The 27671-nt window shown below is 60.0% G+C and overlaps 2 protein-coding genes across 4 annotated transcripts; one reads left to right on the plus strand and one right to left on the minus strand.

The window, feature by feature from the left end:
- Nucleotides 1-14036, minus strand: FBXL6 (F-box and leucine rich repeat protein 6). 3 transcript variants are annotated; one of them, XM_074985555.1, is made up of 10 exons: nucleotides 14005-14036; nucleotides 12178-12753; nucleotides 8857-9015; nucleotides 8552-8615; nucleotides 8025-8156; nucleotides 7377-7484; nucleotides 6783-6896; nucleotides 5082-5313; nucleotides 958-1198; nucleotides 1-484 (listed from the first exon to the last, which is right to left on the minus strand). In XM_074985555.1, the coding sequence occupies exons 2-10, from the start codon at nucleotides 12699-12701 to the stop codon at nucleotides 316-318; spliced, it is 1743 nt and encodes a 580-aa protein (XP_074841656.1). In that variant the 5' UTR covers nucleotides 12702-12753; nucleotides 14005-14036; the 3' UTR covers nucleotides 1-315. The 3 variants fall into 3 exon arrangements, with proteins under 3 accessions (XP_074841656.1, XP_074841655.1, XP_074841657.1); XM_074985554.1 differs by lacking the exon at nucleotides 14005-14036 and adding an exon at nucleotides 13280-13426; XM_074985556.1 differs by lacking the exon at nucleotides 14005-14036 and adding an exon at nucleotides 13300-13317.
- A 59-nt stretch (nucleotides 14037-14095) lies between these two features.
- Nucleotides 14096-27436, plus strand: SLC52A2 (solute carrier family 52 member 2). The gene is made up of 7 exons (XM_074985557.1): nucleotides 14096-14258; nucleotides 14914-15040; nucleotides 17708-17831; nucleotides 20650-20789; nucleotides 22501-23353; nucleotides 25099-25222; nucleotides 25689-27436. Exons 4-7 carry the CDS (start codon nucleotides 20672-20674, stop codon nucleotides 25899-25901), a joined length of 1308 nt encoding a protein of 435 aa, XP_074841658.1. The 5' UTR covers nucleotides 14096-14258; nucleotides 14914-15040; nucleotides 17708-17831; nucleotides 20650-20671; the 3' UTR covers nucleotides 25902-27436.
- Nucleotides 27437-27671: the final 235 nt, after the last annotated feature.

A 27671-nucleotide genomic window follows, 5' to 3' on the forward strand; every position in this document is an offset into this window, starting at 1 on the left:
ACTGGAACAGCCCTTTATTCCGAGGCTCTGGGCACTGTGGCGGACAGTAAAAACATGGCAATGTCCAAGAGGGACATCCTACAAAAAGGGGGTGCTACAAAAAGGGGACAAGGGGAACCTGCACAGACTGCTTGCTCCAGCAGCAGGCAGGTGCCCAGCACTCTGAGGGCATGGAGCCGCACTGCTATGCCCACACTGCCAGGACTGCCGGGGACATACCAGTGCCTGGCCCTCAGTCTGTGCATGGGGCATCTCCAGCTGCAGGGTCTGGGTCTGAGGCCCATCTCTGGAGAGGGGACGGAGGGGCTGGCATCCTTACGACGTATCCTGTGCAGCTGCCGGCTCCTCAGCGGAGGCCAGCAGCTTACGCAAGCACTGGCGGATTCCCTCCTGGCCCCGATACACCTTCTTCATGCCCCGGGGCAGGTAGCGGCAGGAAGACAGGTTGAGGTAGCTCAGGTCAGGGCAGCTGATGATGAGGGCACTGTGGGGAAGGTAGAAATGCGTTGAATTGCATCCCTCAACTGCACAGCACCTGGCACCAGGGCCCATGCAGAGCAGTGCTGGGGGAGGCCGAAGGAGGCAAGGGGAAGGAGAGAAGGTGGGAGGCCGTCTGGGAGCTGAGCAGGGCCCAGCAAGGAAGGACCAGTGCAGCCAGACAGGGCAAGAGCCAGGCAGGGTCCCCGTGCAGAACGGGGACAGCAAAAGGACCCATGGTGCCTGCGTCACAGGAAAGGCTGGTCTGCAGGGTGGCGGCTGGCAGGGGAGCGGAGCTGCATCAGTGAAGCCCCAAGCCAGCCACGCAGTCAGGTGCACACAGCAGCTCTCCCGACGACAGGGAAGACAGGGGCCAGCTCTGCAGCTCAGGATCTCCAGGGTACAACGCGGCGATGAGCTGGGGCTGCTGGGTCTCAAGCCTCCACCCACAGACCCGCCCGGCCCTCCGCCTGCACTCACCTGACCGTGCACACGGTGACCTTGGTCCCAATCAGGCTGAGGGATCGCAGCACTGCCCTGCTGCTGCCCTGCCTGAAGGCAGCCATGGCGTGCTCCAAGTCGCGCTCACTGAAGCTTTGTCTTGCCAGGTCGAGCTCCTGAAGGCTGTGCTGCCACTTCCAGGTGAGCAGGTAGCTGCCCTCCGAGGGCAGGACCAGGTGGTTCGTGCTGCAGTACAGGCCCAGGTAGAGCTGTTCGAGATCTGGTGTGCAGAGAGCAATGGGAAGAGTCAGTCAGGCGGCTCCCAGCATGTGCGTCACACGCTCTGAGCACAGGCCCCCAGGAATCCCTCCCCAGGGCCTCCAAGCAGGGCGTGAGCCAAGGCAGCCCCTCCTAGGGGACACGGGAATGTAGTCCTAGCTGATGCAGAGGGTGTGGCCCAAGAGATGAATCTAGCTCAACCTTGCACTAATAGTGACCAGAATGTCACTCAATGGCTACGTCTACACGAGCCCCAAACCTCGAAATGGCCACGCAAATGGCCATTTCGAAGTTTACTAATGAAGCGCTGAAATGCATATTCAGCGCTTCATTAGTAAACTTCGAAATGGCCATTTGCGTGGCCATTTCGAGGTTTGGGGCTCGTGTAGACATGGCCAATGTAATGCGCTTGTGGGACTGGGAAAACCACAGCAGCCTTGAACTCCACAGAGGGGAGCGCCACAGGTACTGGAAGAGTTTGGTCACGCAGACATGAGAGGGAACAGTCACAGGAGTGAAATGCCCACAAGCTGCATGGAAACTTTTTAAAAACACAGAGAGACACACTGTAGACGCACCCCAAAGAACAAAAAGTAAGAGGACCCCAAAAATGCCAATGCGGCTAAGCTAAGAAGAGAGGACAAGAGGCAGCTAGAGGCAGCCAAGCAGCCTATAAAACCTGGGAGTCAGCTCCTAGTGAAGGAAATAAAACAAAGAGAGGAACTCTGGCAAGGCAAACAGAAAAGTGTATGCAGGCAGGCTGGGGAGAGGGCTGAGGGGCAGGGAAGCTACCGATGCACCTTTAATGAGGCTTCATGGCGCAGCTGGTCCTGGAACGCACAAGGGGAGAGGGACTTCTCGGTTTAGTCCGAAGTGGAGCTGGACAGGACCTGGTCCGAGAGGTGACTCTAGAATGAGCCACTTAGGAACAAAACAAAGCAGCAGCAATGTCTTGTTTGGCTGGAGTACAGACTGACACGGCTGCCTCTCTGCCACTTAGGAATAGTGAGCCTCATGTAACTAAATTTAACATCCATGGCCGGGTAGCATTTAACTGCAGGAAGGGGGAACTACACGAAAATGAGGAAGCTAATGAAACAGCAATGAAAAGGCACAGTGCCTGCAGGCTGCATGGAAGTTTTTAAAAGTGCGATGACAGAGATTCGCATTCAAAGCATACCCAAAATTAAAACACACAGCTGGAGGACCAGCAAGTGCCACTGTCAGGAGCCAGCCTCGTAGAAGAAGTGGTTAGGGGCAAAAAGGTGTCCTTCAAAAACTAGACGTTTAAACCTTACTGAGTATAACAGAACAGAGCTGGAAGAAGCAAGTCAAGGGGCAACGCGTGCTCAGGCTGGCCAGAAAGGAATCCGAAGTGCTCCAAGTCACAAACTCAAAATATTACTCCCGGGCCATTCCCTCTGCCCTCATCCTGCCCCAGGCCCTGCTGGTGCCCCTCAAACACCCCTGCCCTCGCCCCATTGCTTCTATCAGGGCAAGCGGGAGACCAGGCAGGTCTAGTGGGGCAGGGAAGGGGGCCAGGGTAGCCCCACCCCAGAGCCCAGGGAAGGCAGTGGATGCGATACACCTGGACTTTAGCAAAGCTTTTGATATGGTCTCCACCAGTATTCTTGCCAGCAAGTTAAGGAAGTCTGGACTGGAGAAATGGCCAGTGAGATGGACACAAAGCTAGCTAGATCATTGGGTTCAACGGGAACCGATCAACGGCTTGATGTCTGGCTGGCAGCTGATATCAAGGGAAATGTTTTGTTTAACATCCTCATTAATGCCGTGGATGAGGGGATGCAGTGCACCCTCAGCAAGTTCATGGGTAACACTATGCTAGGGAGAGAGGTAGATATGCTGAAGGGTAGGCACAGGATCTAGTGACCTAGGCAAATTGGAGGATTGGACCAAGAGAAATCTGATGCAGTTCAACAGGGAGAAATGCAGAGTCCTGTACTTGGGACAGAAGAATCCCAAGTACTGCTACAGGTTGGGAACCGACTCTCAGTAGCAGTGCAGCAGAAAAGGAGCTCGGGATTACAGTGAACGAGAAGATGGACACAAGTCAACAATGTGCCCTAGTAACCAAGGGGGCTGACGATTTCTGGGGCTGCATTAGTAGGAGGATTGCCAGCAGATCTAGGGAAATGATTATTCCCCTTTAGTCAGCACTGGTGAGGCCACATCTGGAGTCCTGCATCCAGTTCTGGGGCCCTCAGTACAGAACAGATGTGGATAAATAGGAGAGAGTGTAGTGCAGGGCAACAAAAATTATTAGGGGGCTAAGGCACAACTTATGGGGAAAGACTGAGGGAAACAGACTTATTTAGTCTGCAGCAGAGAACGACGAGCGGGGATTTGACAACAGCCTTCAGATACCTATCCACAGAGGAAGGAGCAAGGCTGTTCTCACTGGTGACAGATGGCAGAGCAAGGAACAACGGTCTCAACTTTCACCGGGGCAAATCTAGGTTGGATATTAGGAATATGGACTTCAGGGCATTGACCAGAGAGCCTCCTGCGGTCTCTTCTAACCCGTGTCTTCTGTGATTCTATGTTAGGAACCATTAAAAAAGCGACAGATAACACAACAGTAAATATCATGCTTCTATGTAAATCAGAAGCTTGAATACAGTGTGCCGTTCTGGCTGCCCCGACTCAAAAAAGTTACAGGAGACATAGAAAAGATACAGAGAAAAGCAACAAAACCGATCAAGGACAGGGTGCGTTTCCAGCTGAGGACTCTCTAGTTTGGGAAAGAGACGACAAGGGGAGGCGAGAGAGATCTCTAAAATCACAGCTGGTGTGGGGAAGAACAAGGAAGCGTTCTTTACCCCTTCACATAACACGCAGGAGTCTCACAATGGAATTAACAGGCAGCAGGTTTAAAACCACCAGAAACGCACAGTCATGCTGATGCTCTCATTGCCAGGGGCTGAGACAGCCAAATGTGTAACCTAAAGCAGTAAAGAACTGTTCGGCCCCTGGAGGATAAGTCCGTCAGTAGCCAAGCCAAGATGCTCTGGGTGTCGCTAGCCTCTGACTGCCAAAGCTGGGAGGAGACACCAGCTGATGCATCACGAGATGGTTGAACTGGTGTGTTCGTTCCTTCTGCACACCGGGCTGGAAGGCCCAGCAGGGCTGCTCTGATGTTTCCATAAGATGGGAAGTTGCTTTAGAATAACCATCTTCTCTTGCACTTGCGCAGCACCAGGTGCCCACACTTGCAATAAAATCTGCTGCGCGTGAGCCTGACGACACTGATGCACCCTCACAGTTGCAGAGCGTTACAAGCACTTTTTTTCCCCTCCTGCTTGCTCCCCAGCCTTCCCTCCCTCCCTTCAGCCACTGTCTCCTGTGGGCCTCCACACAACTCCTTTTTGGCAGCTGCTGTCTAGAAGAGCCTTCACTGTCTCTTGAACTCGCCTCCGCTGGATGTACAGCTCTCTGCCCTTCTCTCCCACCCCGCTGTCCTTTCCGGTGAAACGCTCCGAGGACACAGCTTGCAGGAAGGATGCTGGGCAAGGCAGGACCCTGACCCTGCACATCCATGGAGGCTTTCCTTCTGAAAGGTCACCCACACCAAAGCCACGCCCAAAGTGCAGTCGCTTCTGGGGCAGACGGCAACTACTATTCCACAGACTCTAGCCCTGGCCACGGCAGCTGGACAGCAATACTTCCACACCTGAGTCCTGCACAGAGAGGCGGGCCAAGGACCTGAGAAAAGCAGAGTCCTCTGGCAACTATGTAGCGCTATGCTATACAGCAGGTTCAGCGCCTCAACAGGAGAAGAGAAAGATTCTCAGGCTGCGCCAGACGAACCTGTCCCCCACATGAGATCCCCCCTTTGCACCACAAACAGGGACTCCAAGGCTCACCAGGGCACGGCAGCTCCTGCAGCCCCCTGGGTGTCACGCGGCAGCAGCCACGCAGGTCCAGCACACGCAGCCTGGTGGAGACGTGCAAGATTTTCTGCAGAATGCTGTTGGTGACGAAGGAATAGGAGGTGGTGGCCAGGCACAGCTCCTCCAGCTGGGGGAAGCCCAGGGAGGTGGGGGCACACCGGGGGCTCGGCTTCGGGGACCAGATCACATTAAGCAGACGCAGCACCTGGAAAGGAAACATGTGTGGGGGAGAGATGATCCACCAAACCTGAGACAACAGCCTCCCAACCAACCAGACTGACTGACAGTGGTGACTACTGGCAGGAGCAACCCCTGGCCAACACCCTTCTGAGCTGCTTTAAACTGCAGCTGCTGCTGTTCTACAATGCAGCCAATTAATACAGGCGGGTGGCTCCTGGAAACTACAAATCCCAGCATGCAATGCAGCCAAACACATTGCACGCTGGGAACAGAAGGACCCTTGAACTCTAGGTGCTGTTCCACGTATGCGCATCATGAGGATACGAGACCCGGGAAGATTAAAATGACCAGTGCAGCTCCTCCGCTCCCTGCATGCTTTCCACCAGGGTGACGGGCATTCCACCCCAGGTGCTGATCAAAGATGGCTTGGGTAAGCTCCGGCAGCAGGCAAGAAAGGCTTCCCTGAGGACAGCCTGAAGCCCTGTCTCAGAAGAGAGCCGAGGTGACCCGAGAGAGCCAGGCTGCTCAGGGTCTTCTAGAAATGACCAAGGCCCTGGATGTGCACTGGGAAGGCCGGTGCAAGGCCCCAGGATCTGGGCAAGGTGGCCAGGGCAGCGTCACAAGGCGTGGCGTGGCCCAGATCGAACCAGCGAGCCCCAGCAGCTTTAACCTGAGCCTGGCCACACAACATCAGAAGAACTCCCTCCAGAGCCACCCCGTCACATCGGCCACAGCCGCGCAATGCACAGCACCAAAAATCCACCCTACCTGGGGCAGTTTTTAACACCCATGTGAGCTGTGTCTGTCAAGATTCCCTGGAAAACCAGAGGAGGGATGAGCTACGTTATCTCACTTGCACACCTTGCTGCGGTGGGAAGGGCTCCCGGGCAGGCGGCAAGGGAGGCAAGTCTTTAGGAGTGCTCTGTGGGGGGTTCCTGTCACTCTGAGTTGAGAGCTCTCTTCCCAAGCACAGAATCCCAGGGCTGGAAGGGACCTCAGGAGGTCATCCACTCCAGGCCCCTGCTTCCAGCAGCAGGGGTACCCCAGGAGAAAGCAAGGCAATGCACAGCCATGAGGCAAAGTCGGGGCATGAGGGCATAGCCAGCTGAAGAGCTGCTGCCTGGCTGTGAATGCCTGTTCGCGGACAGCCTCTCCTCCGGAGCTCGCCCATCCCTCTCTGGAGAGAGGAAACACCCAGCGGCAGCTGACGCCCAAGTGTGAGGAGACCCCCTCCTGGCTGGAGCACGCGCACTGCATTGAACTGAGCATCATCTGGATCCATGCCTGGCCAGCACAAACTCCCAGTGCAGACTGAAAGGGCCGGGGGTCAGCCTCAGGGAAGCCTGTTGGACCAGAACTGCAACGTGTCCAAGGGCAGAGGCACGGCCCTGCTCAGACCCAGCCAGAGGGAGGAGGAACAAGGCAGCACTGGAACCAGGCAGCGCACAGGGTTACCAGGGGATGGGGAGGGGAGGGACGAGAGCTTGCAGGTACCTGCAGCTCCTGGCAGGCTGCCTGCAGCTGTTCTATGGAGAGCTGGAGGTGCTGGCTGCTCCACTTCATCTCCGTGTTCACCTCGAGGAGACGCAGCCCAGGGCAGCAGCCGCTCTGCAGAGAGGGCACCGGTTCAGAGCGACGTGCTCCCTGCTGACCTGTCCGATCCCACTCCCGCCCGCCTCGCGGACCCTTCCCACGGGACCCACGCGTGGCTGCTGCACTGACACCTGCCAACAGCCCACCTGCCATGGAGTGTTGACTGTGAAGCCTGCGGGAGGCCGGTGATCAGAGCTGCCAACAGAGGAACGATCACCGTGGAGATCTGAAACTGACCCAATGGCACCTCCGACTGCCAGGAGCGGGGAGGGCCGGTCTGCGGGAGAGCCTCCAAATGCACCACCCTTCTTCTCCCAGTTCAGCGCCTGCCTCTGGCTGCTGCTCCGCTCTCAGCAGAAGCGGCTCCATGAGGCTCGTGAGACTCCGTCGGAGCAGGCTCCAGAAATTGTCCCACCCACGCCTGCCCCAAGACTCTGTCAGGAAACACTCGGGCAAGGCCAACCCACCTCTACAACCGGCCTCTGCCAGGCTTACCGAGAGCACGGTGATGACGGCATTCAGTCGGCTGCTGTACGTCAGCCAGAGTCGCCGGAGCCGAGAGCCAGCAGCCTCCAGGAAATTCACCACAGCTGAGGAGTCCACCTGGGAACACAGCACAGGAGGCCACACGGCGAGAGGTTACTACCCAGAGTGGGGCAGGCAGCTGGACGTCATGCCTGGTGCTCAAAGGCAGCTGAGGAGGGGCTGGCTAGTTAGCCACAGAAGACGACCCAGTTCCGTACACAGCTGTTGGCCGGAGCAGATCAGAAAGACCCCTGCTGGGTGAGCAACGCTGGGAGCGGGGAAGGGGCTCGGCACTGCCCCATGCAATGGAGTTTGCAGGTGTGGCGGGGGCTCAGGGCAGATTTGACGGCTATAACCAAGTGTTCACAGGCTCCTAGGGGATCAGAGGGCTGGCAGATGGCTCCTCTGTGGCAGGGCACACAGTGCCATGCTCTCTGGGGGCTGTGCCAGACAGGCCTTATGACAGATTTCCTGCACTCACACTGCAGCAGGCAGCAAGAGCTATGTGGGCGCAGCACTGCCCTACTGGATGGGAGCCTGGTATTTCTGGGAGGGTCTCAGGGATTCCTGGCCTGACCCACTCTCCCCTCGGCTCCGCAGAGCCCTGCACGCCCCTACCTGGGAATTCTGCAGGTTTAAGCTGTCCAGGTGTGGGCAGCGTTCAGCCAGGACACTCAGGGACTCGGTGGTCACGCCACTGCAGTGGGACAGCTTGAGGGATCTGAGAAGGGGGCAGGATTCTGAGAGGGCCTGTAATGAGAGAGAGCAGTTGACCAGCAGGCTCTGCCGTCCCGCAAGCAGAGCCCTGGCAGAGCTGGGATACACACAGGCCTCACTCTAAATTCCCTGCCAGGAAGAGGATTCTGATCTCAGTGCTTCCAGGCTGACGGGGGCTGTGTGAGCAACAGCAGAGACCGCAAGCCCTGCCCAGAGTCCAAGCACTGGATTTCCTGCACGGAAAGGACAGAGCTGTGTGCCCCTGGTTCCTAGCCATAGAAAGCCTCCCGTTCTTAGCGCTATGGCTTACACTGCTGCAAACCCGGGCACTGCAGCAGACAAGCCGGTGACCCAGGAAGATGGGCACGGCCCATGGGGAGCAGCCACCAAAGGATGGCACGTCGCATTAAACTGTACCGCCTTCTCACCTTCAGGACAAAAGGCACGTGGCTCTTCCAGTGGCAAAGAGCAAAGTCCCGGAGAAGGGCAAACCTGCACAAATGAAACGGAGAGTTAATCCAGCAGCCAAGCCAGCTGGCAGGCGTCCATTTGTCCTGGGAGCGAGCGACATACGGGGAGGATGGGAGGAGAGAAGGAGCAGGAATGATGCAGCACGCAGCCCCTCTGGGGAGCTGGAGCAGCAAGGAACGTGTGGGTGACACAGCAGCAGAGGGCCCAGGCCTGCGTCACGCAGAGAGGGTAGGACACCCCCCACCTGTAACACAGCACGCACCTGTTTGGGACCAGCCACTCCATCGTGCTGAGGATTCTCTTCTCGGTCTGCAGAGGCTGCTTTTTGCCAGGTTCTGCCCAGCAGAAGCCGACTGACACTTTCTGCCATAGCATCGGATTGGCGGCTGCTCCATACCACAGCCAGCACACACGGGCCACCCTGAGGATGGAGAGACCAGTCACTGCAACAGCACGCACCAGTCGGAAACACAGTGGGGGCGGGAATAAAGCCACCTCAGCACAGTGGGCCCCCGGGGGCCCACCGCCAGAAGGTGAGAGCCCAGCTACCTGTCGGGAAGAGCTCCGCTGCTGGGTCAGCGCCTCCCCACCCCACTTCTGCCCAAAGCTTTGTCTGGATGTCCGTGCCACGTTGCAGCAATGAGCTCCTCTGGCAGCCCCCTGAAAACACCGCCAGCTGCAGCAGTGGCACTGCCCATTGAGAGCTAGTGATCCACACGCTCTGGGGGTGTCACTGGCCACCCGTTAGCCACCAGGCCCTGCCGAAGGCCTTGCTCTTAGGCTTACAAACGTTACAGAACCAGCACGCTGTCCACGCCACTGAGGTGCCCGCGATTAACCAATCCGCATGGTGGCCATCTCCACTGGGGAGCACAACTCCAGCCCGTCACCCTTCCGAGCTCACTGGTGACGTCCCTCACAGCCCGGATCAAGCTACTGGGTTGAACTCAGCCCTGGAGGTGGTGACGTCAGCTGGGACTGCTCCCAGCTGATAGGTGACACGCTGCTCAAGCAGCATCACACCACAAGGTACCACGACGAAAGGGGCCTCGAAACTACCTTTGCAGCGCTCTTGAGAAAGGGCGTCGGGAGGAAGGCTTCCGTGGCCGCCTGTCTTCTCTTCCTCGCACGCTGCTTCCCAAAGTGAACTCGAAGCCGTGCCAATGACGTGGCACGCAGCGCCAGTGGGCCCTGACCACTCCGGTAAGTGAACCCCCCCCCACCCCGACTTCAGGCTTTGGTCGGCAAAGGGCCCCCTCTGCACTCAACCACCCAGCTCCTGGTAGGTCTGTGAGTAAGCTTGCTTCTACTAAGCCCCTGTTGCAGTGCACCAGGGTAGCATGCAGGGCCAGTGAGGCCCTGGGAGCTGGAGCTGCATTCGATTTGGCCTTTCACAGCACCAATAGGACTGGCAGCTAGCACCCCGCTGCAGAACCTGCTGTGTCAGGGCACAAAGCGTCTCGCTCCACTGGCAGAGGCAGCAGGATCGGTGTGCAGGGCCAGCAGTCCCGGCCCGCTTGCCACGAACGAAGGGACCATACTGGCCCTGGAATCAGAGAGGAGAACTTTGCAATCCCAGAGGTCACCTCTCACATTACCCTCTGTCTAGCTTAGGTACCAATGTGTGTTGGGGTAACTGAGCCTAGACAGTTACCCTGATTGTGAGCCCAACTGTGAAAAGCAAGTGAACGGTCACGTGTCACAATAAAGGCTCATAACCAATACGGATGGGAAACAGTGTGAAAAGGCAGCAACCACAGCACTGGCTGACTGCAGGACAGGGTGGAAACACCAGGTGACTGACTGATGGGCAGAGGAGCAACATTCACCACCAAGGCTGCCACCCACCCCATCTTTGGGATCTAGTGCGACGTAACTGTGCCCTCTGCTGGCTGCACCTTCTCCCTCCAAAATCTCACCTGTCCTTTTCCTTCCTACCCTCCCTTCCTCCTTCTGTCTAAGCAAATGCTGGCTCGGTCGCACAAGACTGCTCATTTTGCAACACTTCTGCGTGCCAGAGAGGCAGCTAAAAGCGCTGCCCTCAACACCCTAAGACCGGTAGAAGATGGGCAGGTCTCAGAGTGGCTGATCAGGCAGTGCACTGGGTCTGTACTTCTCCAGCAGTGATTCTACAAGTAAGACTCAGTGCCAGAGGCGAGAGGTGCCTCTTCTATCTTCGCTGCTCTTTTTCTCTCCCCTCTGGAGGGTATTTGTCTTGTTTTGTCTTTCAGAAAATGGAATCAGACTGTAGCAACAGAAGCCACAATGCCAGCTCCAGCCTGTCTCTATTAACTTTGTCTCTCTTCCCACGACAGGGCACTCATTACCTTCTTCAACACCAGCTAAGCTTGTCAAAGGGGCAGTGGCCGGGGGGGGAGGTGTTTCTAAGAACTCTTCAGCGAAAGGGACCAATGGATCCCTGAAAATAACTGACATTCGACATTTCAAACGCTTCATTTTTTCCCTCTCCTTTATTTTCTGTATCTTTCATAACAGGTTAAAAGGATGTTTACTGGGATGTTTGCCATAGAACTACATAACCTGAGGTCTCTATTGTTCAGCACTGTTTAATGTTGGACAGGTACAGCGTCTTGATAACACTTCTGCCCCTCTGGGCCTCTTTATTCCCTCTAAATGAGTCCAACATATGGCCCGCAGCACCAGAGGCACTGAGCACTCTTGAGTGGATTAGCAATTTATCACACAAATGCGCCCGGGAAGCAGGGCACAACTATTGCCGCTTTGGACGGAAAGGGAGTTGAGGCAGAGAGATGAAAGGGTCAAATTTTTAAATTATTTTGGTGCCTAGGGAGATTTTTCTAAAGCATCCAATACCTAACTCCCACTGATTTCAAGAGCTTTAAAAATCTGGTGTAAGTGACTTGCCCGGAAAGTCTGTGGCAGAGCAGGGAGTTCACCCATTCCAAGCCAGGTAGGAATCATCGTGATCATGGGAATTGAATCAAAGTCTCTAACTAGCACTAATGTTCCCTCTAATTTTTTTATCCATATGCAGAATAAATTTGATGTACACCGAGGCATTTGCAGATGTGTACCATCGGCAGAAACATGTGCTGCCAGCTACAGGTGATGGGGGCAGGGTTGCCTGTAAGTTGAGCGCTTGTGTGGCCATTCAAGAGAGATTCAAATGCCATCCAGGTGATTAGCAGAGGGTCCACACCTAGGTGTTTTGTTTCTGCTGGGGGGGGCACATTTGCACTTATGAATTATTCCACACCTGGAGGGAAAAAATCTGCACCTGGCTGGAAAAGATGAGAGGGAGACTGGCTGTGAGTGCACTGCTAATCAGCAGGGTAGAATCCGAATCTCTCCTGAGTGGGTCGCACAAGCTCACCACTGGAACATCCCTTCTCTCATCACCTCTCCCCGCTTTCAGCACCCTTAGGTTTTACACAGAGCTCCACGGCTGCCCTATGCCCTGGATGCCTACTGTGAGCAAGGATGAACTAACAGCCCAAACAGCGAAGGAATCCCAGTAACCTGTTCCCACGAGCGCTGAGTGGCTGTGTTGTGCTGACTGCACAGTCCCTGCTAACCCCCCACACCCGGCACCTCCACATACCTGCAGAGCCCAGGCACGGCCCCCTCAGATGCCACCAAACACTGGAAGATCTGCACCAGGATTTCTAGTGGAAGGTGCTCTCCCCAGGAGGCCCCATCAGCTGCCTGGCTTTCCTCAGCCTGGCCGCCAAGCACAGGCGCCTTTGCAGTTGGAGCTCCTCCTTTAGCTCTCTTTCTCCCTCGTGCCACACTGGTACTTAGGATGCGCTGCTGCTTCTTTGCTGCCACTTGGTGCTTCCTCTTTGCCGCTTTCCTGGGGAGGCGATCTTGCCTGTCGCCAGTGTTGGAAATGATCAGCAGCATGTCATTGTCCGTCTCATGAACAGAGTAGTCTGGGGCCACCCTCCTGGCAGCCTTAAAAGTCATCTTCTTCTTCTTCTTTTTAGGGTCCTTGCGGGAATCTCCAGGTGTCCGTCTCCCCTTTGTCTTGGCACATGGCTTCTTGGAAGCATTGTGCCTTATGTTAGATGAGTCTGAAGAAGCCTCAGCCTCTCTCAAGTTCTCTGTTGTCCTGGGCTCTTCCATAGTGGTCCGTGTCGGCTGGGTCAATCAGCAGAAATAGTCTGGCAGCACATTTCTGGCAAAGAAGGCAGATGACAAGGACTGTTGGGAGGGTTTGGGTACTTGCTGCATGTACCACTGAGGCACCCCCTCCTCTAAGTCAGACCAACATGGGCCTAGGAGAAAAGCCGAATTTCATTCATTGGTTTCAGCTCCTGCGTGTTTGCGAGCGGACAGGAGGTGGCACTCGAGGAAAGGACAGGCGTCTGTGTAACCCATTAACATTCTATTGGTGAAACTGTTACAGAGCTCCACAGCCCACCCTGTGCCCTGGATGCCTACAGCCACTACACCCAAGGCTCTGCTGTTGCCCACATCCAGGGATCCAGGCTGCTGGCCCCATGCTCAGGGGCTCTGCTGCCACCCTCAACCCCAGCTGCTGGTCCTGTGCATACCCTAGCACACTGGGTAGCAGCCAGGGACTTAGCACAACAGCAGAATTTAATCACTAACTGACACCATGATGCTTACCACTTAACGAGTTACATTTTTACACCCCTCTTTCTCACAATCAGCCAGCTCCCCCCGCTACACTCATTTACATGTATCACCCTAGCTTCACCCTTCTTCCACACGGCTCGCCAGCAAGTCAGCGCCCCAGGAGACATCTGCCCATCTTCAGGGCTCCTCTGCCCGGGGCTGCCCTTGGCCTTGCCACCCCATTTCTGATCTGCCCTGGGCAGGGACCGGCTGGGCGCGCGGCAGCAGCTGGGCCATGCACCTGGGGCAAACCCGCTCTTATGGCCATGTAGCGTGTGCACGGACTGGCGGCTTGGGGGGCACCCTCCACGCCTGGCTCTAGCCAGCGGCTGGCGCTGGGCGCCCAGGGGCGCGGGGTTCAGCCCGGCAGGGAGCCCAGGCCTGCGGCAGGGGCGCAGGGCTCAGCTTGAGTGTGCAACCCAGGAGCCCAGGCCCTGTGGTAACTGCAGGGGAGCACGGCTGGGGGGGGGGGGCGGACAAGAGGGAGGGGGACAGGACGGGGGTGGGGGAGGGGCGGGAGGAGAGAACGGGGGATGGGGCAGAGGAGGGGATACGGGGTGGGGGAGGGGGCGGGAGGTGGTGACGGGGGGGCGAGGGGAGGAGGGAATCTGGGAGGGGGAAGTGGCCGGGGTGGGGGAGGGGATGGGGCGGGAATTCGGGGCCGGGGGGAGAAGCCCCAAGAAACCGGTGGTGGGGGGGGGGGGGTGTCCCGCGCTGAGGCTTGTGGGAAGGAGCAGGTACTGCGGGCGGGCGGGGGGGGGGAGGGGCCCGGCCACGCGCTACCGACCGGCCTCCCGCGGCGCCCGCTCCTCAGAAGGCCCCAGGCCGGATGTGGCGCCACGTCGGAGCCGTCACTTCCGGGGCGGGGCCACCGCACCCGGAACCCGGAAGCGGCCGCAAGCTGGGAGCCGCGTGCGAGCGAGCGGGGCCGGGTCGGGGCCGGGGCCGGGGCCGGGGCTGCCCGAGCCAGCGGCGTGCAGCGCTCAGTCCGGTCCCGCTCCCCGCAGCCCCCCGGGCCCGGCGATCGCGGCCAGCGGGCAGGTAAAACCCGCGGCCGCTCACGGCCCCTCCCGCTCCCCCGTGCGGTCGGCCGGGGCCGGGGCCGGGGCCGGGGTCGGGGTCCGGGGTCCGGTGTCCGGCCGCCTGCTCAGCAGCAGCCATACACCCGCCGGGGCGCGGGGCGGGGGTTTTGCAGCCCTGACACGGCGCCCTGCGGAGCGTTGGCTGCCGGCCGGCCGGCGGGGGCGGCGCGGGACGCCCGGTGGATTGAGGCGGCCGTGGGTGGTCGGGTTGGGTGCTGCGCCCTGAGCTGCCCCGTGTCCCTGAGACCGCCGTACAGCCCGGTGGTCCGCCCGTGTAGCGCGGGAACCCTTCTCAGAGAGCCTGGGCTGCTGCCTACCCCGGCCGGGGCAGGTGAATTGTGCCTGTGGAAACGGGGAGCACGAGGTCCGTCGGGCGAGCACCCGGAGGTGGCTTGGCTCTGTTCCCGGATTCCTCGCCGGTCTCCCTTGCGTGTACCCAGGGGGTGGGGGAAACTTACCGGTGGCCCTAAGCTGTGTGACGGACAGGCACAGCGCATTGCAGACCGCTCCAGGCAGGTGTGAGCACGGGAAAGGACTGGGCAGATGGGTCTGAGAGGGGCCCGTGTAACACAACATGCGGGTGGGTCTCGTGCTGATGGACTCTGTGCTTCCAGGACTTGCCAGGAGGGAGCTCGGGAGATGCTGGAGACATTTAACGGGCTGCCGGGCTGCCTCTCTGCTGGAAGGAAGAATCCACTGAGTCTGCAAAGCTGCAGAGAAGGGCACTGAGGATGGTGAGAGGTATGACCAGATAACTGAGCACTAGGATGACCACTCCCCTTTGTCTCTTGTGTGATGGAGTGGGGGTTACGCATGTGTACGTGTGGGGCTCACCAAGGGTGTGGGGCTCCTGCTGAGGGTAACCTGGGGACCAGGCGACACTTCTGGGCTGCAGACAAAGGAGGAGGTGGAGCCTGAGGGGTTTGAATTGGAACTGGGAGTTGGGAAGCAGTGAGTCTGGGCTGGGGGAGAGAAAGAGAGAGACAAAGGAGGGGCAAGGTCCTGGCTCTGGGGGCCCCTCAGGGCCTCTTCTCCCCAGCATGGGTTGGCCTGGCTGTCTCTGATTGCTGTACTGACTTTTATGTACGATGCTGTGTTCTGCTGGCTAATAAACCTGCTGTTCTCCTGCTGAGTGAGAGTCACTCCTGCCTGCGGATGGGGCGCAGAGCCTGGGGGACCCCAAACCCCATCACACCATAATCTGAGCCCTTGCAGTTAACCAGGGAGGCAAGTGGCAGGTCCATTTGGCACAGAGGAAAGCAAGTCCTGCTTTGTGGAGCAGAGGCTGCAGGGGGCCAGGAAGGTCAGGGCGTGGTTCTGAAAGCCGCTGATTGTTTTACGAGGACGGCTGATGTTAGTAGCTGTCATGTTATACTGGGGACGGGTGGGGCTTGTGGTTTCTGGAATCTTCCCCTTGTCTGCTCAGAAACGTCCATTGCACAACTTCCCTGAGACCCGTTGCACCATTGCAAGGCGCACGCTGCCCGGGGAGAAGGAACGGTGCTTTATTCCTGAAATAGCCGGGTTTGTTGAGGTGCTGCAAGCTCCTCTGTGCCAGCACCTGGAGAGTGCCTGGCACTCATCCCCAGGGCTCAGCATGCTCCATGCCTCAAGGGCTTATGGCCATGTGCAACAGGAGGCGAAGAGCAGGCACGGTGGCAGACCCCGAATGCCTGACGCGAGCTGAGCGAGGCAGCGATTTCCAGGGCAGCACTGGGTTTTGGACTAATCTGCTCTTTCCGCGTGCTGGGAAGAGCCAGTGGTTTCTGCACCCCCGTTTGGCGTTTGAGCTGGGAGCTTTTCAATTGCAGGGTTCCAGCGGGATCTGCCACTCTGGCTTCTGAAATGCCTGTTCTGTTCTGGCTGCCGCTGGGTCGCTGCTGCCTGTCGCGGGTCTCTTGCTCCACTAACGCTTTAGTGGCTTATCTTGTCCCAGGGCCCCCTGCGGGACCAGAGGAAACCGCCTCAGGCCGGCCGTGAGGGTGAGGCGTCTGTAGGACCTTCCAGGCTGCCACGTGGAGCAGTGAGAGGCTTTGACTCTGCTTGTCCTGCAGCCGTGGGTACCCCCCACTCCCAGTGCTGGGCTGTTGTAGCTCCCAGCCCAGGCTGCTCACAAACCGCCCGCAGGCCACAACCCGAGTGTCTGTGTAACTACAGCCCCGAGCCAGCAGCTCAGACCCCAGCAGCCTGCCAGCAACACACCAGCCAACAGCCTTGGTTACAATCTGCAGGGTGATCCAACACGCAGGCTTGGATTCCCCACTCCCAAACCCAGGTGGTTCTGCCCTGTCCAGCGCTCTCAGCAGGTGTGATGGAGTTGGGGGGGTGAGAGACTCAGGCTGGATGTGTGTGACAGGCAGAGCAGCTCCCAGTGGCTAAGGATGACCCTGGGGCTGTAACCTAAGCTGGCAGGTAACACCTCTGCCCTGAACACAGAGCAGGGAGGAGCCGAGCTGGGGTTGAAACAGAGGCGGCAATGAGAAGCTGAGGGGAGAGAGAGTTGGAAGGCAGCCAGCCTGGCGAGGGGCGAAGCTACACCCCAGAGGGGCCCCCCTCGGGCTCCTCTCCCCAGGAGGCGTTGGAATGACTGTCTCTGCCGGCTGCACTGACCCCTCTGTGCTGAGCTGGGCCTCTGTTGCCTCGTAAACTTCCGGTTCTACCTGCTGAGTGAGAGTCACTCCTGCCTGCGGCCAGGGTGCAGAGCTTGGGGACCCCTGAACCCCATCACAGCAGACAACACTCTGCTCCTGTAAGTGAAATTACCCGACCCGCTCACAGCACAGCCGTTGTTTTGATTAAAGACGATGACCAGTTCGCTTACAAAGAGAGATTTGAATGTACACGAGCAGAAGTCGGGCCGCAGAGCAGTGAGGTTCCCCACTGGCCCCAGGAGGAGCACATGGCCTCTGGTGTTTCCAGCCCTGCCGGACCATGGTGGGGGTCTCCCACCACTGGGGTCTGAGTAGAGTCAAGACTCACCCTGACCTTCTAGGGACACCTAAGTAATCCGCCTCCTTCTGCTGCCTGCTCCAGGGGAGGACTCTCCTCCCGCGGGTGCCCCGGCTGCGACTGAGTGGGTGTGGGGTCAGTGTGCTCTTGGGAGGCCAGGGTCTCTGCCCCACTGCTCCTGAGCCTCGGTCAAAGGTCTGAGTAGATGGTGTGAAGGCAGCTCTGCCGGTGCCCTGTAGCCTGCGGCTGACCCCTTCACAAGGGCATAGCACAGCTGTGTCAGTGCCTCTGAGTCCTGGTCTGCAGCTCTCTGCACCGGCCTCAGAGCAGGAATAGAAACTGACTGTTAATTTCCGCTCGCTGGCTGGTGGCCATGCTCAGACTTTGCATGGGAGTGGCCCTCTGCGTGCACAGTCAGCTGGAGCTGGGCGCACTGCTGAGGGGGGTTGTCTCTTGCAGCGATGGCCAGCTGCGGGGATCCCTGCTCCATCAGCTACGGACTCCACCGTGCCCGTCGCCTGGCGTAGCGCGGGCTGTTGGGAGCACTTCGGTTTGGGATCCGCCAGCCTCCTGCCTAGCACAGGTACAAATCCCTCTTCCCCCCACGCCTCAGCTTTCCAGCTGCCAAGGGGCTGGCTGGGCCAGGGAGACGGCCCTCTCCTGCCGCGCCTCCTGAGCTGGAGAGAGGCAGGCTGCACAGACAGCGGCATGTGGGAAGCTGGCCTGGCTTGGTGCAAGCACAGAGGAATGAATCCCCTTTCCAGGCCTGTCTCACTGGGAGAGAGGACCCCTGATTCCTACTCCATCCTGCCACGCTCTGCCTGGGTCTGAGCTCCTTTCTGCCTCACTTTTTCCGTGCGCCTGGGCAGCTGCGCCAGAGAGTCAAGTGCTGCCCAGCTGATCAGCAGAGCGCCCAGCGCCTCCCACAGCCGGCAGCGTTTCTCTTGGTGGGGCTGTAGCCCAGGAGGTTTCTCCAGGCACAGCTGAATGAGCCAAACCAGGGCAAAGGGCTTGAAACAGAGCTGCTTACAGCCCCACACTGGGGTCCTTCACTATAAGGCACCAGCCCTGTCACACGGCGCTGCCACTGGCCAGCAAGAAGTCACTCCAGCAGTTCCCTCAGACTCTCCAGCTTCTCTCATGCCGGAGCCAGTCTCCTCCGTTCACGGGTGAGAGGTTGTGAAACCAATCTCACGAAATCCAGACAGGTTCTTCCAGGCCCAGAGGAGCAGCCGCATCCCCAGGGCAGCGTGTACCGCAGAAGAAATCGCTGAGAGTACGGGTGCGTCTACTCTTGCATTCCTCTCGAAAGGGGCATGCAAATGAGATGCAGATTTGACACCTCATTTGCATATTCTTATTTCAAGAGAGCTTCTTTGGAAAGAAGAAAACCAGTGCAGACGCTGCTCTTTTGAAAGTAAACCCCATCTTCGAAAGAATCCTTCTTTCCACTAAATAAAGCATAAATTGGAGAAATGGTCTGAGGTAAACAGGATGACGTTTAATAAGGACAAATGCAAAGTGCTCCACTTGGCAAGGAACAATCAGTTTCACACGTACAGAATGGTGAGAGACTGTCTAGGAATGACTACAGCAGAAAGGGATCTAGGGGTTAGAGTGGACCACAAGCTAAATATGAGTCAACAGTGTGATGCTGTTGCAAAAAAAGCAAATGTGATTCTAGGATGCATTAACAGGTGTGTTGTGAACACGACACGAGAAGTCATTCTCCCGCTCTACTCTGCGCTGGTTAGGCCTCAGCTGGAGTATTGTGTCCAGTTCTGGGCACTGCACTTCAAAAAACGTGGAGAAACTAGAGAGGGTCCAGAAAAGAGCGACAAGAATGATTAAAGGTCTAGAGAATGTGACCTATGAGAAAAGGCTGAAAGAATTGGGCTTGTTTAGTTTGGAAAAGAGAAGATTGAGGGGGGACATGATAGTGGTTTTCAGGTATCTAAAAAGGGAGTCATAAGAAGGAAGGAGAAAACTTGTTCTTGGCCTCTGAGGATAGAACAAGAGGCAACGGGCTCAAACTGCAGCAAGGGAGGTTTAGGTTGGACATTAGGAACTTTTTCCTAACTGTCAGGGTGGTCAAACAGTGGAATAAATTGCCAAGGGAGATTATGGAATCTCCGTCGCTGGAGATATTTCAGAACAGGTTAGATAGATGTCTATCAGGGATGGTTTAGACAGTACTTGGTCCTGCCATTGGGGCAGGGGGCTGGACTCGATGGCCTCTCAAGGTCCCTTCCAGTCCTAGTGTTCTATGATTCTCCGATTCTTTCGAAGATGGGGTTTACTTTCAAAAGAGCAGCGTCTGCACTGGTTTTCCTCTTTCAAAATAAGAATATGCAAAGGAGGTGTCAAATACGCAAATCTGCATCTCTTTGCATTTTTGATTTCCCTCATTTGCATACATCTTTCGAAAGAGGAAGGCGAGTGTAGACACACCTTAATATTGTTAAAGCGATCGCATGACATGGGCCCATCGCAGAGTCCTTGGGGCAGGCTGTTGCAGGGGCGGAATAAGCTGCTCCCTTAAAAGCCTCTGGACACGTCCTCCATTAGCACAGGTCAGTGATCCTGCCGGGCTCCGTTCCCAGCAGAGATGTCCCTGAAGCGATGAGCTGGAGTGAAGTCTGAGCATGAGGTGGAGGTGTCTCAGGGCCCCCTTTGTCCCCTTGCCCCCGGGGAAGGAAATCCCTTCCTTCTTCCTCCCTGGGTGGAAGCACATCTGAACTGGAGCCGGTCACGTGAGCAGGTTACATGTCCACAGCCAAAGTCCTCGGATGGGGGTTGGAATCCGGTGTGGCTTTTCCCAGCAAGGATCCCTGCCACACCAGCGCCACGTCTCCCGTTGTTTCCCTGAAAACGAAATGTCGCGGGCAAGCACAGAGCCAGTAGCTCCGCAGATAAGCAGCATGAACGGAGTCAGGGAATTGCTGGCTTTCCGGGTTGTGGAATTTCCCTCCCTGGAGCAATGGAAGAGCAGGTTAAACAGACATCTATCGGGGATGGGGCTAGATGGAGATTGGAGGGGTCTGGACTGTGACCTCTTGAGGTCCCTTCCAGTCCTGGTGTTCTGTGATTCTATAATTGACCACCTCCTTTGGCCCCCCTTGGCACAAGGTTTGGTGCAACCCCTGGCCAGTGGTTGCAGTAAGGTTCTCGAGTTCGTTTTAAAATCCAGTCAGGTCCCAGGTGCACATCAGCATATGCCGTGGGGGCTCCTAAAAAAATTATTCTGCACCTGCGTGGAAAAAATTAGCGGGACCGTTGATCTGAGCACTCCCCAGCACCGCGCGCCTGCCCAGGAGCCAGCTGGACTGGGGTGCGGAGCCGGCACTGTTCTGCCGCCCGTGCCAGGGTTAGCTGAACCGGGCCTTGTTTTCTGGTGCCAGGGCTGAGAGGATTGCTGTGCCAATGATGGGCCAGGCCCTGGTCACCCACCTGCTGGTGGCCTTTTTCGGCATGGGCTCCTGGGTCGCCGTGAACGCCTTGTGGGTGGAGCTCCCCGTGGTGGTGAAGTGGCTTCCCGAAGGTGAGTCAGTGCTGTGCGTGGATGGCCGGGTGGGGATAAAGCAGAGGCCGGGGTGTGGCGGGGGCGGGAATTCCCCAGGCTTTGCCCCACCTGTTGGAGCAGCCGCTGCGGTATCCTGCCTTCTGCCGTGCTGTCTGGCTGCCCCAGCCGTGTCTACTGGGGATGTGCCGTAGTTACACAGCTCCCTGCCCTGCCCCAGGGAAATGCCAAGGCTCCTGCACTGGCAGCTAGGGGGAGAGTGAATCCCCCACTGTGCCTGTGGTGGGGACGCGTTCTGTGGGGCGGGAGCCACCTGCGAGCCCCTGCCCGGGGGGTTAACTCTCTGAGTGCTGTGTTAGCTTGCGTGGCTGCGGTGGAAGGGCCAAAGCGGGACCCAGAGCAGGGCCTGCTCTGGGGGGCTCCTGCAACGAGTACCCCAGCTGCTGGCCGAGGGTCAGCCTGCCGCTCCGTCCGAGCAGGGCCCCAGGAAAGCAGCTGGAGGGCTGCTGGGACGGGCAGCTCCCAGTGCTGGCTTTGCAGCTGCGCTGGCCTGGCAGCGGGCTGGGCGTGCTGGGCTGGCTGAGCGCCCAGATGTGCTTCCTCCAGCCCAGCACCCCAGGCATCAAACGCCGCTGCCGCCAGGGCCCGAACAAAGGCAGGAAGGGACCGACTTCCTGAGGGGCTCGCGGCCCAGACAAAGGCTCTTTGCAGGGTCTGTGGCGGAGAGGGTAGGCACCCTCCTGGGTGTCCAGGAGCGCTCGTCCCCGAGGGGCAGCCGGGCAGGGAGACGGTGGCTTACCCTGATCGCAGGCACTCTGGGGCTGGGAGCCAGCAAGTGCTGCCTGGCTCCGTCCCAGCCTTGCTGCAGCGTCCTGACCTGCCCTGCCCCTGCGTTTCAGAGAGGCGGCCGGCCCTTCCCTGCAGAGCCCGCAGGCTGGGAGCCAGCCCCCTGCAGCTGCAGGTGCTCCATCGGCTTCAGCCTGGGCTGTACCCGCAGGGGCCTGCGTCAAGCCAGCCCCGGGCTCTGTTCTTGGGGGCGGGGGCTGTTGGAGCTGCTGGAGGCTGGCTCTGCCCCTGCTGCAGGCACATGGGTTCCCTGCTAAGCACAGCCAGCGCTGGAGTCACGACCAGGCCGTGCCAGGGCAGAGCCGGTCACGTTCTCAGCAGCGGGTGCCGGAGTCGCCCTGGCTTGCCGCACCTCAAGACCAGTCCTCCCTGGAATTCCCCTGCAGCCCCCGACACGCCTGCCTCTGCCCGGCCCCCGCCGCTCACAGCCCCTGCCGCCTGGTCCCTGTCGCTCGCTGCCCCCGACGCACCTGCCCCCAGCTGGCCCCTGTTGCTCACAGCCTGGGCTGGGTGGGGCTCCCTCAGCTCCCTGCCCCTCCTGGCCCTCCATGCAGCCCCATTGTTGCTGGTGGGATTGGGGGCGCCCAGCCCTCAGGCTCCTTTCTCCTCGGGGAGCCGGAGGGGCTGCGCTGTGCTATCCCCAGCAGGCCGCAGCGTCCCCAGGCTGCCTGGGCAGGAGCTGCCTTACCCCTCCGAGCCAGGCCAGTGCACGCGCCCAGGGCCGGCCCTTCGGGGCGCTTGCCGTCTCCGGCGGTGGGACGTGCTGATCTGCAGGGGCAGAGGCGGCTCAGCCGGGTCGGAGCCGGCGCTGCTCTGCGACGGGCGGCCGCTGGGCGAAGGCCAGGCCTGGGTGGCCACCGTCACTAGCTCGGTGTCTCCCCTCCAGGCTGGAATCTCCCTGCCTACCTCTCGGTGCTCGTCGCCCTGGGCAACGTGGGCCCCATCGCCGTCACCCTGGCTCACAAGCTGGCCCCCGGGCGGCTGAAGGAGCGCTGGGTCATCCACGCCATCCAGGCGCTGGGCGTGGTGGCGGCGCTGTTCCTGGCGCTCTTCTGGCACCGGACGGCGCCGGTGATGGGGGAGCCCCACAGCCTGGCCTTCCTGCTGCTGACTTTCCTGCTGGCCTTGGGCTGCTGCACCTCCAACGTCACCTTCCTGCCCTTCATGTACCGCTTCCCCCAGCCCTTCATCCGCACCTTCTTCGTGGGCCAGGGCCTGAGCGCCCTCTTCCCCTGCGTGCTGGCGCTGGCCCAAGGGGTGGGCAGGCTGGAGTGCCGTAACGCCACCCTCGGCAACGGCTCCCGGCCCCACTACCTGGAGGAGAACTTCCCGGCCGACACCTACTTCTGGCTGACAGCCGCCCTGCTGGGCCTCTCGGCGCTCGCCTTCATGGGGCTGACCCTGCAGCTCGGCCGCGCCAGCAGCTCCGCCACCCGCCGGGGGAGCTCTTGCAAGGGCAGCGCGGAGACGGAGGAGTCCTTCCCCCTGCAGGACGGCACGCCCGCCTCAGCCAGTGCCTCCGAGGTCGCCAAGGTCCCCCCAGCTCCCTTCTGGACAGGCCGCAACCTCTACCTGCTGGTGCTGCTGGGCATCTCCAACGCCCTGACCAACGGCGTGCTGCCCTCGGTGCAGAGCTACTCCTGCCTGCCCTATGGCAGCACAGCCTACCACCTCTCCGTGGTGCTCAGCAACATTGCCAACCCCGTGGCCTGCTTCCTCGCCATGGGTGTGCTGTGCAGGTAGGGCCGGTCCCCCCTGCTCCCTTCCCCACCGCCCTTTCCCAGGGATTGCTTCCGTCCCCGGCGCCCCCTTCCTGAGAGCGCCCAGGCTGTTGGGGCAGGGGCAGGGGGCCTTGGCACAGTGGTGGGGAGCCCTGGACTGGGCTGGGAAGGGGAGCCGAGATCCCGTGCAGAGAGTCTGAGTCTGTCCCAAGCGACCAGCCACGCAGGGCCCGGGGCTTGTGCACGTGAATCGTGTTCATGGAGCTGAGAGCACATCCCCGCTCAGCTGGCCCACGCCGAGCTTGCCCAGTTCCCCAGCCGTTCAGCCGCCGGCGGGGGGTGAGCTCAGACTGATGAAGCGGGAGGCTGGCCCAACGGTGAGTCCCTGGGGCCTGAGAGAGCTTCAGTCGCTGCCCCATGCCAGGCACAATGGGAGACCTTGGCCATGTTCCTTAATCTCTGCGTCTGTTCCCCCCTTCGCCAGCCTGTCTCCTCCCGCCCCCTGTGCGGATGGGCTGAGAGCTACCAGCTCAAGCCAGTCTAGAGGCTGGCCAGGGCCATCTGGGGGACTTGGTCCCTGCACGGTGTCATTGGCACAGAGCTGAGGTCTGGCAGCTCTGATCTTGGAGCTGTGTCCTGGAGTGGGTTCCCCAAGAACTTCCTCTCAGGCCCCAGTTTATGCAGTGAAGCCTGAGTCCTGTCTCGCTGTATTGTAGCCAGTTATTCTACTCAAATTTCACCCACTAGCCCTAGCCTACTGCGACAGAACTGCCTGAGCAACCCCCCGCCCGGCATACACCTCGCTAAATTAGCGGTGCCGCAGAGAGACACAAGTACGCACAGCCGAGCTCGGACAGACAAACGCTAGGGAAAGTGGGAGCCGGGGGAAGGAGGGGTCCACAACCCAGCTGCAGCGGAGGGGTTCCTCGCCAGCTGGCACGCTGCCCCTCGAAGCCTTCTCCTCCCACCTGCAGATCTGGGGCTGTCTCTGACGCTGGCGGGGAGCCGTTCGCCCAGGGCTGGCCTGGCACTGTTTATCGCGGTGTAGATGGGGTGGGAGGCTTAGAAATCTGGCCTAGCCTCCGGGGGAGAAGCTAGACGCCCGGGGGGGTGGGCAGTCGGTTCTGAAGCGGTAGCCACTAGAGTCACTATGGCTGTAACGAAATACCCACCTCGCTCTGGGTGCGTTTCTTGCTGGAGCCGAGCAGCCCTATTGCCGCCTGGGGCTAGTGGCAGCCCCACAGCTCTGCCCGGAGCAGGTTTAGCAGGGTGGGGTGCAGCCCGTTCATCTCAGCAGGAGTCAGGCTGTAGCAGCCCCTCCGCTGGGGGTGAGCCGCTCGGGCTGGGGCGGACGTTCTCACCCAGGCGCCCATGTCGAGTACATCTCCAGCTGTACTGCTGCCCTGCGTCCGGCGGCCGCTGGCTACCGCGACGGGAGCGGCCTCGGCCCCCTCCCTCCCTTTCAGCCCAAGTGTGCGCGACCGGGCGGGGGCCCTGCTGATTTATCACTGCTGAGGCTGGGGGGGATAATGGTGGGCGCCCCCTGCTCAGCTCTCCCCGGTCCGTGCTCCTGAGCGCTCCCCTGCCGGCCACAGGGCTCAGCGCTCAGAGCGCCTGTCGATTTCAGCGCTGCAAGAAGTCTCCAGCCAGCACTGCTAGTACCCGGTGCTGTTGCCCCGCCGGGCCCCAGGTTCAGGCTGGTAGGATCAGCTCCCAGCTTGGCTGCAGCCCACAACCGAGCCTCGTTTTCCTCTTGCGCCCAGGTCGGCGGCGGGCTTGGGTATCCTCTCTGCGCTGGGAGGCGTCTTCGCAGCCTATCTGATGGCGCTGGCGGTGCTCAGCCCCTGTCCCCCGCTGGTGGGCAGTGTCACGGGCATCGCCCTGGTGGTGAGTATGGGGGAGCCTGGGCCCTGCTCTCTCTGGGGGGCTCTGCACCCTGCTGCAAAGGGTCCACCCAGGCAAGAGTCTGCTGGGGGAGCCCTGCCCCGGCTTCGCTCCTGTGGCTGTTCCCTGTGGCCTCTTCCCTGGGGCAGTGTCCAGTCGGCTTCTGTCTCCCTGCCCCAGCCCCGCTCCTGGATCTGCCCGTGCCCTGGGCTCCTCCCCTGGGTGTCTGAAACCAGTCTGGGGCCCGGAGGAGTGTCGGGCCGGGCCAGGCCAGGTACCCCAGGGTGGGGCGGTGAGTTCTTGGCAGGGGGCTGCCTGCACCTGCTGGCCAGGCCCCACGCACCAGTGGTGGGGTCTCTCCTGGTTCTCAGCCCGGCTGGCCCTGCTCCGAGGGGAGGGGGCTGCGTCGTCACGCTGAATTCCCGGCCCCGGCGCTGGCGAGGTGGCTGAGGCTGTGTCTGCCTGACAGGTGCTGTCCTGGACGCTCTTTCTGGGGCTCTTCTCCTACCTCAAGGTGGTGATCGGCAGCCTGCTGCACGAGGCCGGCCACGCGGCGCTGGTGTGGTGCGGAGCTGTCATCCAGGCCGGGTCGCTGGTGGGGGCCCTGACCATGTTCCCCCTTGTCAGCATCTATCACCTCTTCCAGAGCGGGCGGGACTGTACGGACAGCTGCGGGGCCTGAGCAGCGCAGGGCACGGCACAGCAGCCCCCAGGGCTCTGCCTGAGACCGACGGGCCGATGCTGTGGAGCATCAGTTCTGGGCCTTCTCCTGCTGCGGCCCCTAGCCAGGAGCTGTGCATCCAGGGGAGCCCCGGTGCCCCAGCTGCCTGCGCGGGGAGGACCTGTCCCTCCCCTGGTGCTCAGAGCAGCGTCTGGGCCTCTCACGCTGCCATAGGCCAGGCCCTGGGAGGCCAGCCAGGTGCAGTCGCACTCCCCAGGCTGGCAGCTGCTTCTCTGGCTCATTTTTAGGATGTGCTGAACTGAGGCTGGGGGAGGGACCCTACTGCTGGTCCCACTGCCAGAGCTGAAGGCCCCTGTAACACAGGGCCGGGTGTCCCAGGCAGCTCCTTCCCCACCTCGGCGCTGGCTGCTAACCAGCTACAGCCCTTGTGCCCCTTCTGCGCCAGCCCCCCGTGCCCTGCTGGCGGGTGGCCTCCCCCAGCTGCCCCTGCGCCCACCAGGGGCTCTCCGCACCTTCAGCCTGAGTGCCAGCGGCCTTGGCTGCTCCGGTCCTGGGCGCCCCTTCCCCTACCTCCTCCCTCCAGCCTGGCCGCCCGTGCCCTCTGCCCAGGGCCCGCCCTTGGCGCTGAGCCTGGCACTGGTGGACATTAACCAGGCTGGGGCTGTCATGTATGCACTGCTCTCTGTGCCCTCTTTGCCCCGGGGGAGCCCTGCCCTTGCGCCCCAGGCACCTCACCCAGGAGCCAGCACTAAGTGGTGGGAGCTGAGGCCAGCCCCCGGGGCACGCTGAGGGGTTTGGGGCTGATCCTGGCAGTGCAGCTTGCTCCCCACGGAGTGTCCCACCTGCAGGACGTTCTCCACCCCCGGCTGAAGAGGGGTTCTCTGTGCCCACTGCCAGGAGCCCCTTCTCCAGCCGAGCAGCTGCTCATGCTTGGCAGGACGGGGCAAACAGCTGCCTGACCCTTGGGTGTGCCTGGCTCCTGCACCGAGAAAGCAGGCAGGGCCTGGCCTGGGGCGGGGGACCGCTCTGCTGAGTGGCCTGTGGCTGGAGACTGGGGCAGACAGCTGCAGCCTGTGGGGTGGGGGTTCCCGAGCCCTGGCCCTGGCCCTGGCCCTGGCCTGTTCTGGGTTCTGCACAGCGGGTGCTGCAGGGCTCAGCGCCGGGTCCCTGCTGGCTGGCGCGCTTGGGCCTGTGATGGAGTCTGGGGAGTGCAAATGCGAAGCTCAGGCTAGATGTGAGAAACAAGCAGAATAGCTCCCAGTGGCTAAGGATGACCCTGGGGCTACAACTGGCAGGTAACACCTCTGCCCTGAACTAAGAGGAGGGAGGAGCCGAGCTGGGTTTTTAAAGGGGTGGGGGGCAGCAGTTAGAGGCTAGGGGAAGAGGGAGCTGGAAGGCAGCCAGCCTGAGGAGGGGGAAAGCTACACCCCAGAGGGGCACCCCTCGGGGTCTTCTCCCCAGGACGGGTTGGAAGGACTGTCTCTGACTGCTGTACTGACGCTTCTGTGAGAAACTGGGCATCTGTTGCCTAATAAACCTCCTGTTGTACCTGCTGAGTGAGAATCACTCCTGCCAGTGGACGGGGTGCAGTGCAGGGGGACCCCTGAACCCCATCACAGGGCCACAGTCTGCCAGGCTTCGCTGGGGGGCGGGCTTTAGCAACCTGGCCCCACGGCGCTAGGGCGATGGTGACTGTAGATGCTGACTCGCCTCCCCCCTGGCCCTGGGGGGCGGAGCAGGAATAAAGCTTCACATCCCAATCACTGGGGC

This window comes from Carettochelys insculpta, chromosome 2, assembly GCF_033958435.1.
Source record: "Carettochelys insculpta isolate YL-2023 chromosome 2, ASM3395843v1, whole genome shotgun sequence".
NCBI classification, from domain to species: domain Eukaryota; kingdom Metazoa; phylum Chordata; order Testudines; family Carettochelyidae; genus Carettochelys; species Carettochelys insculpta.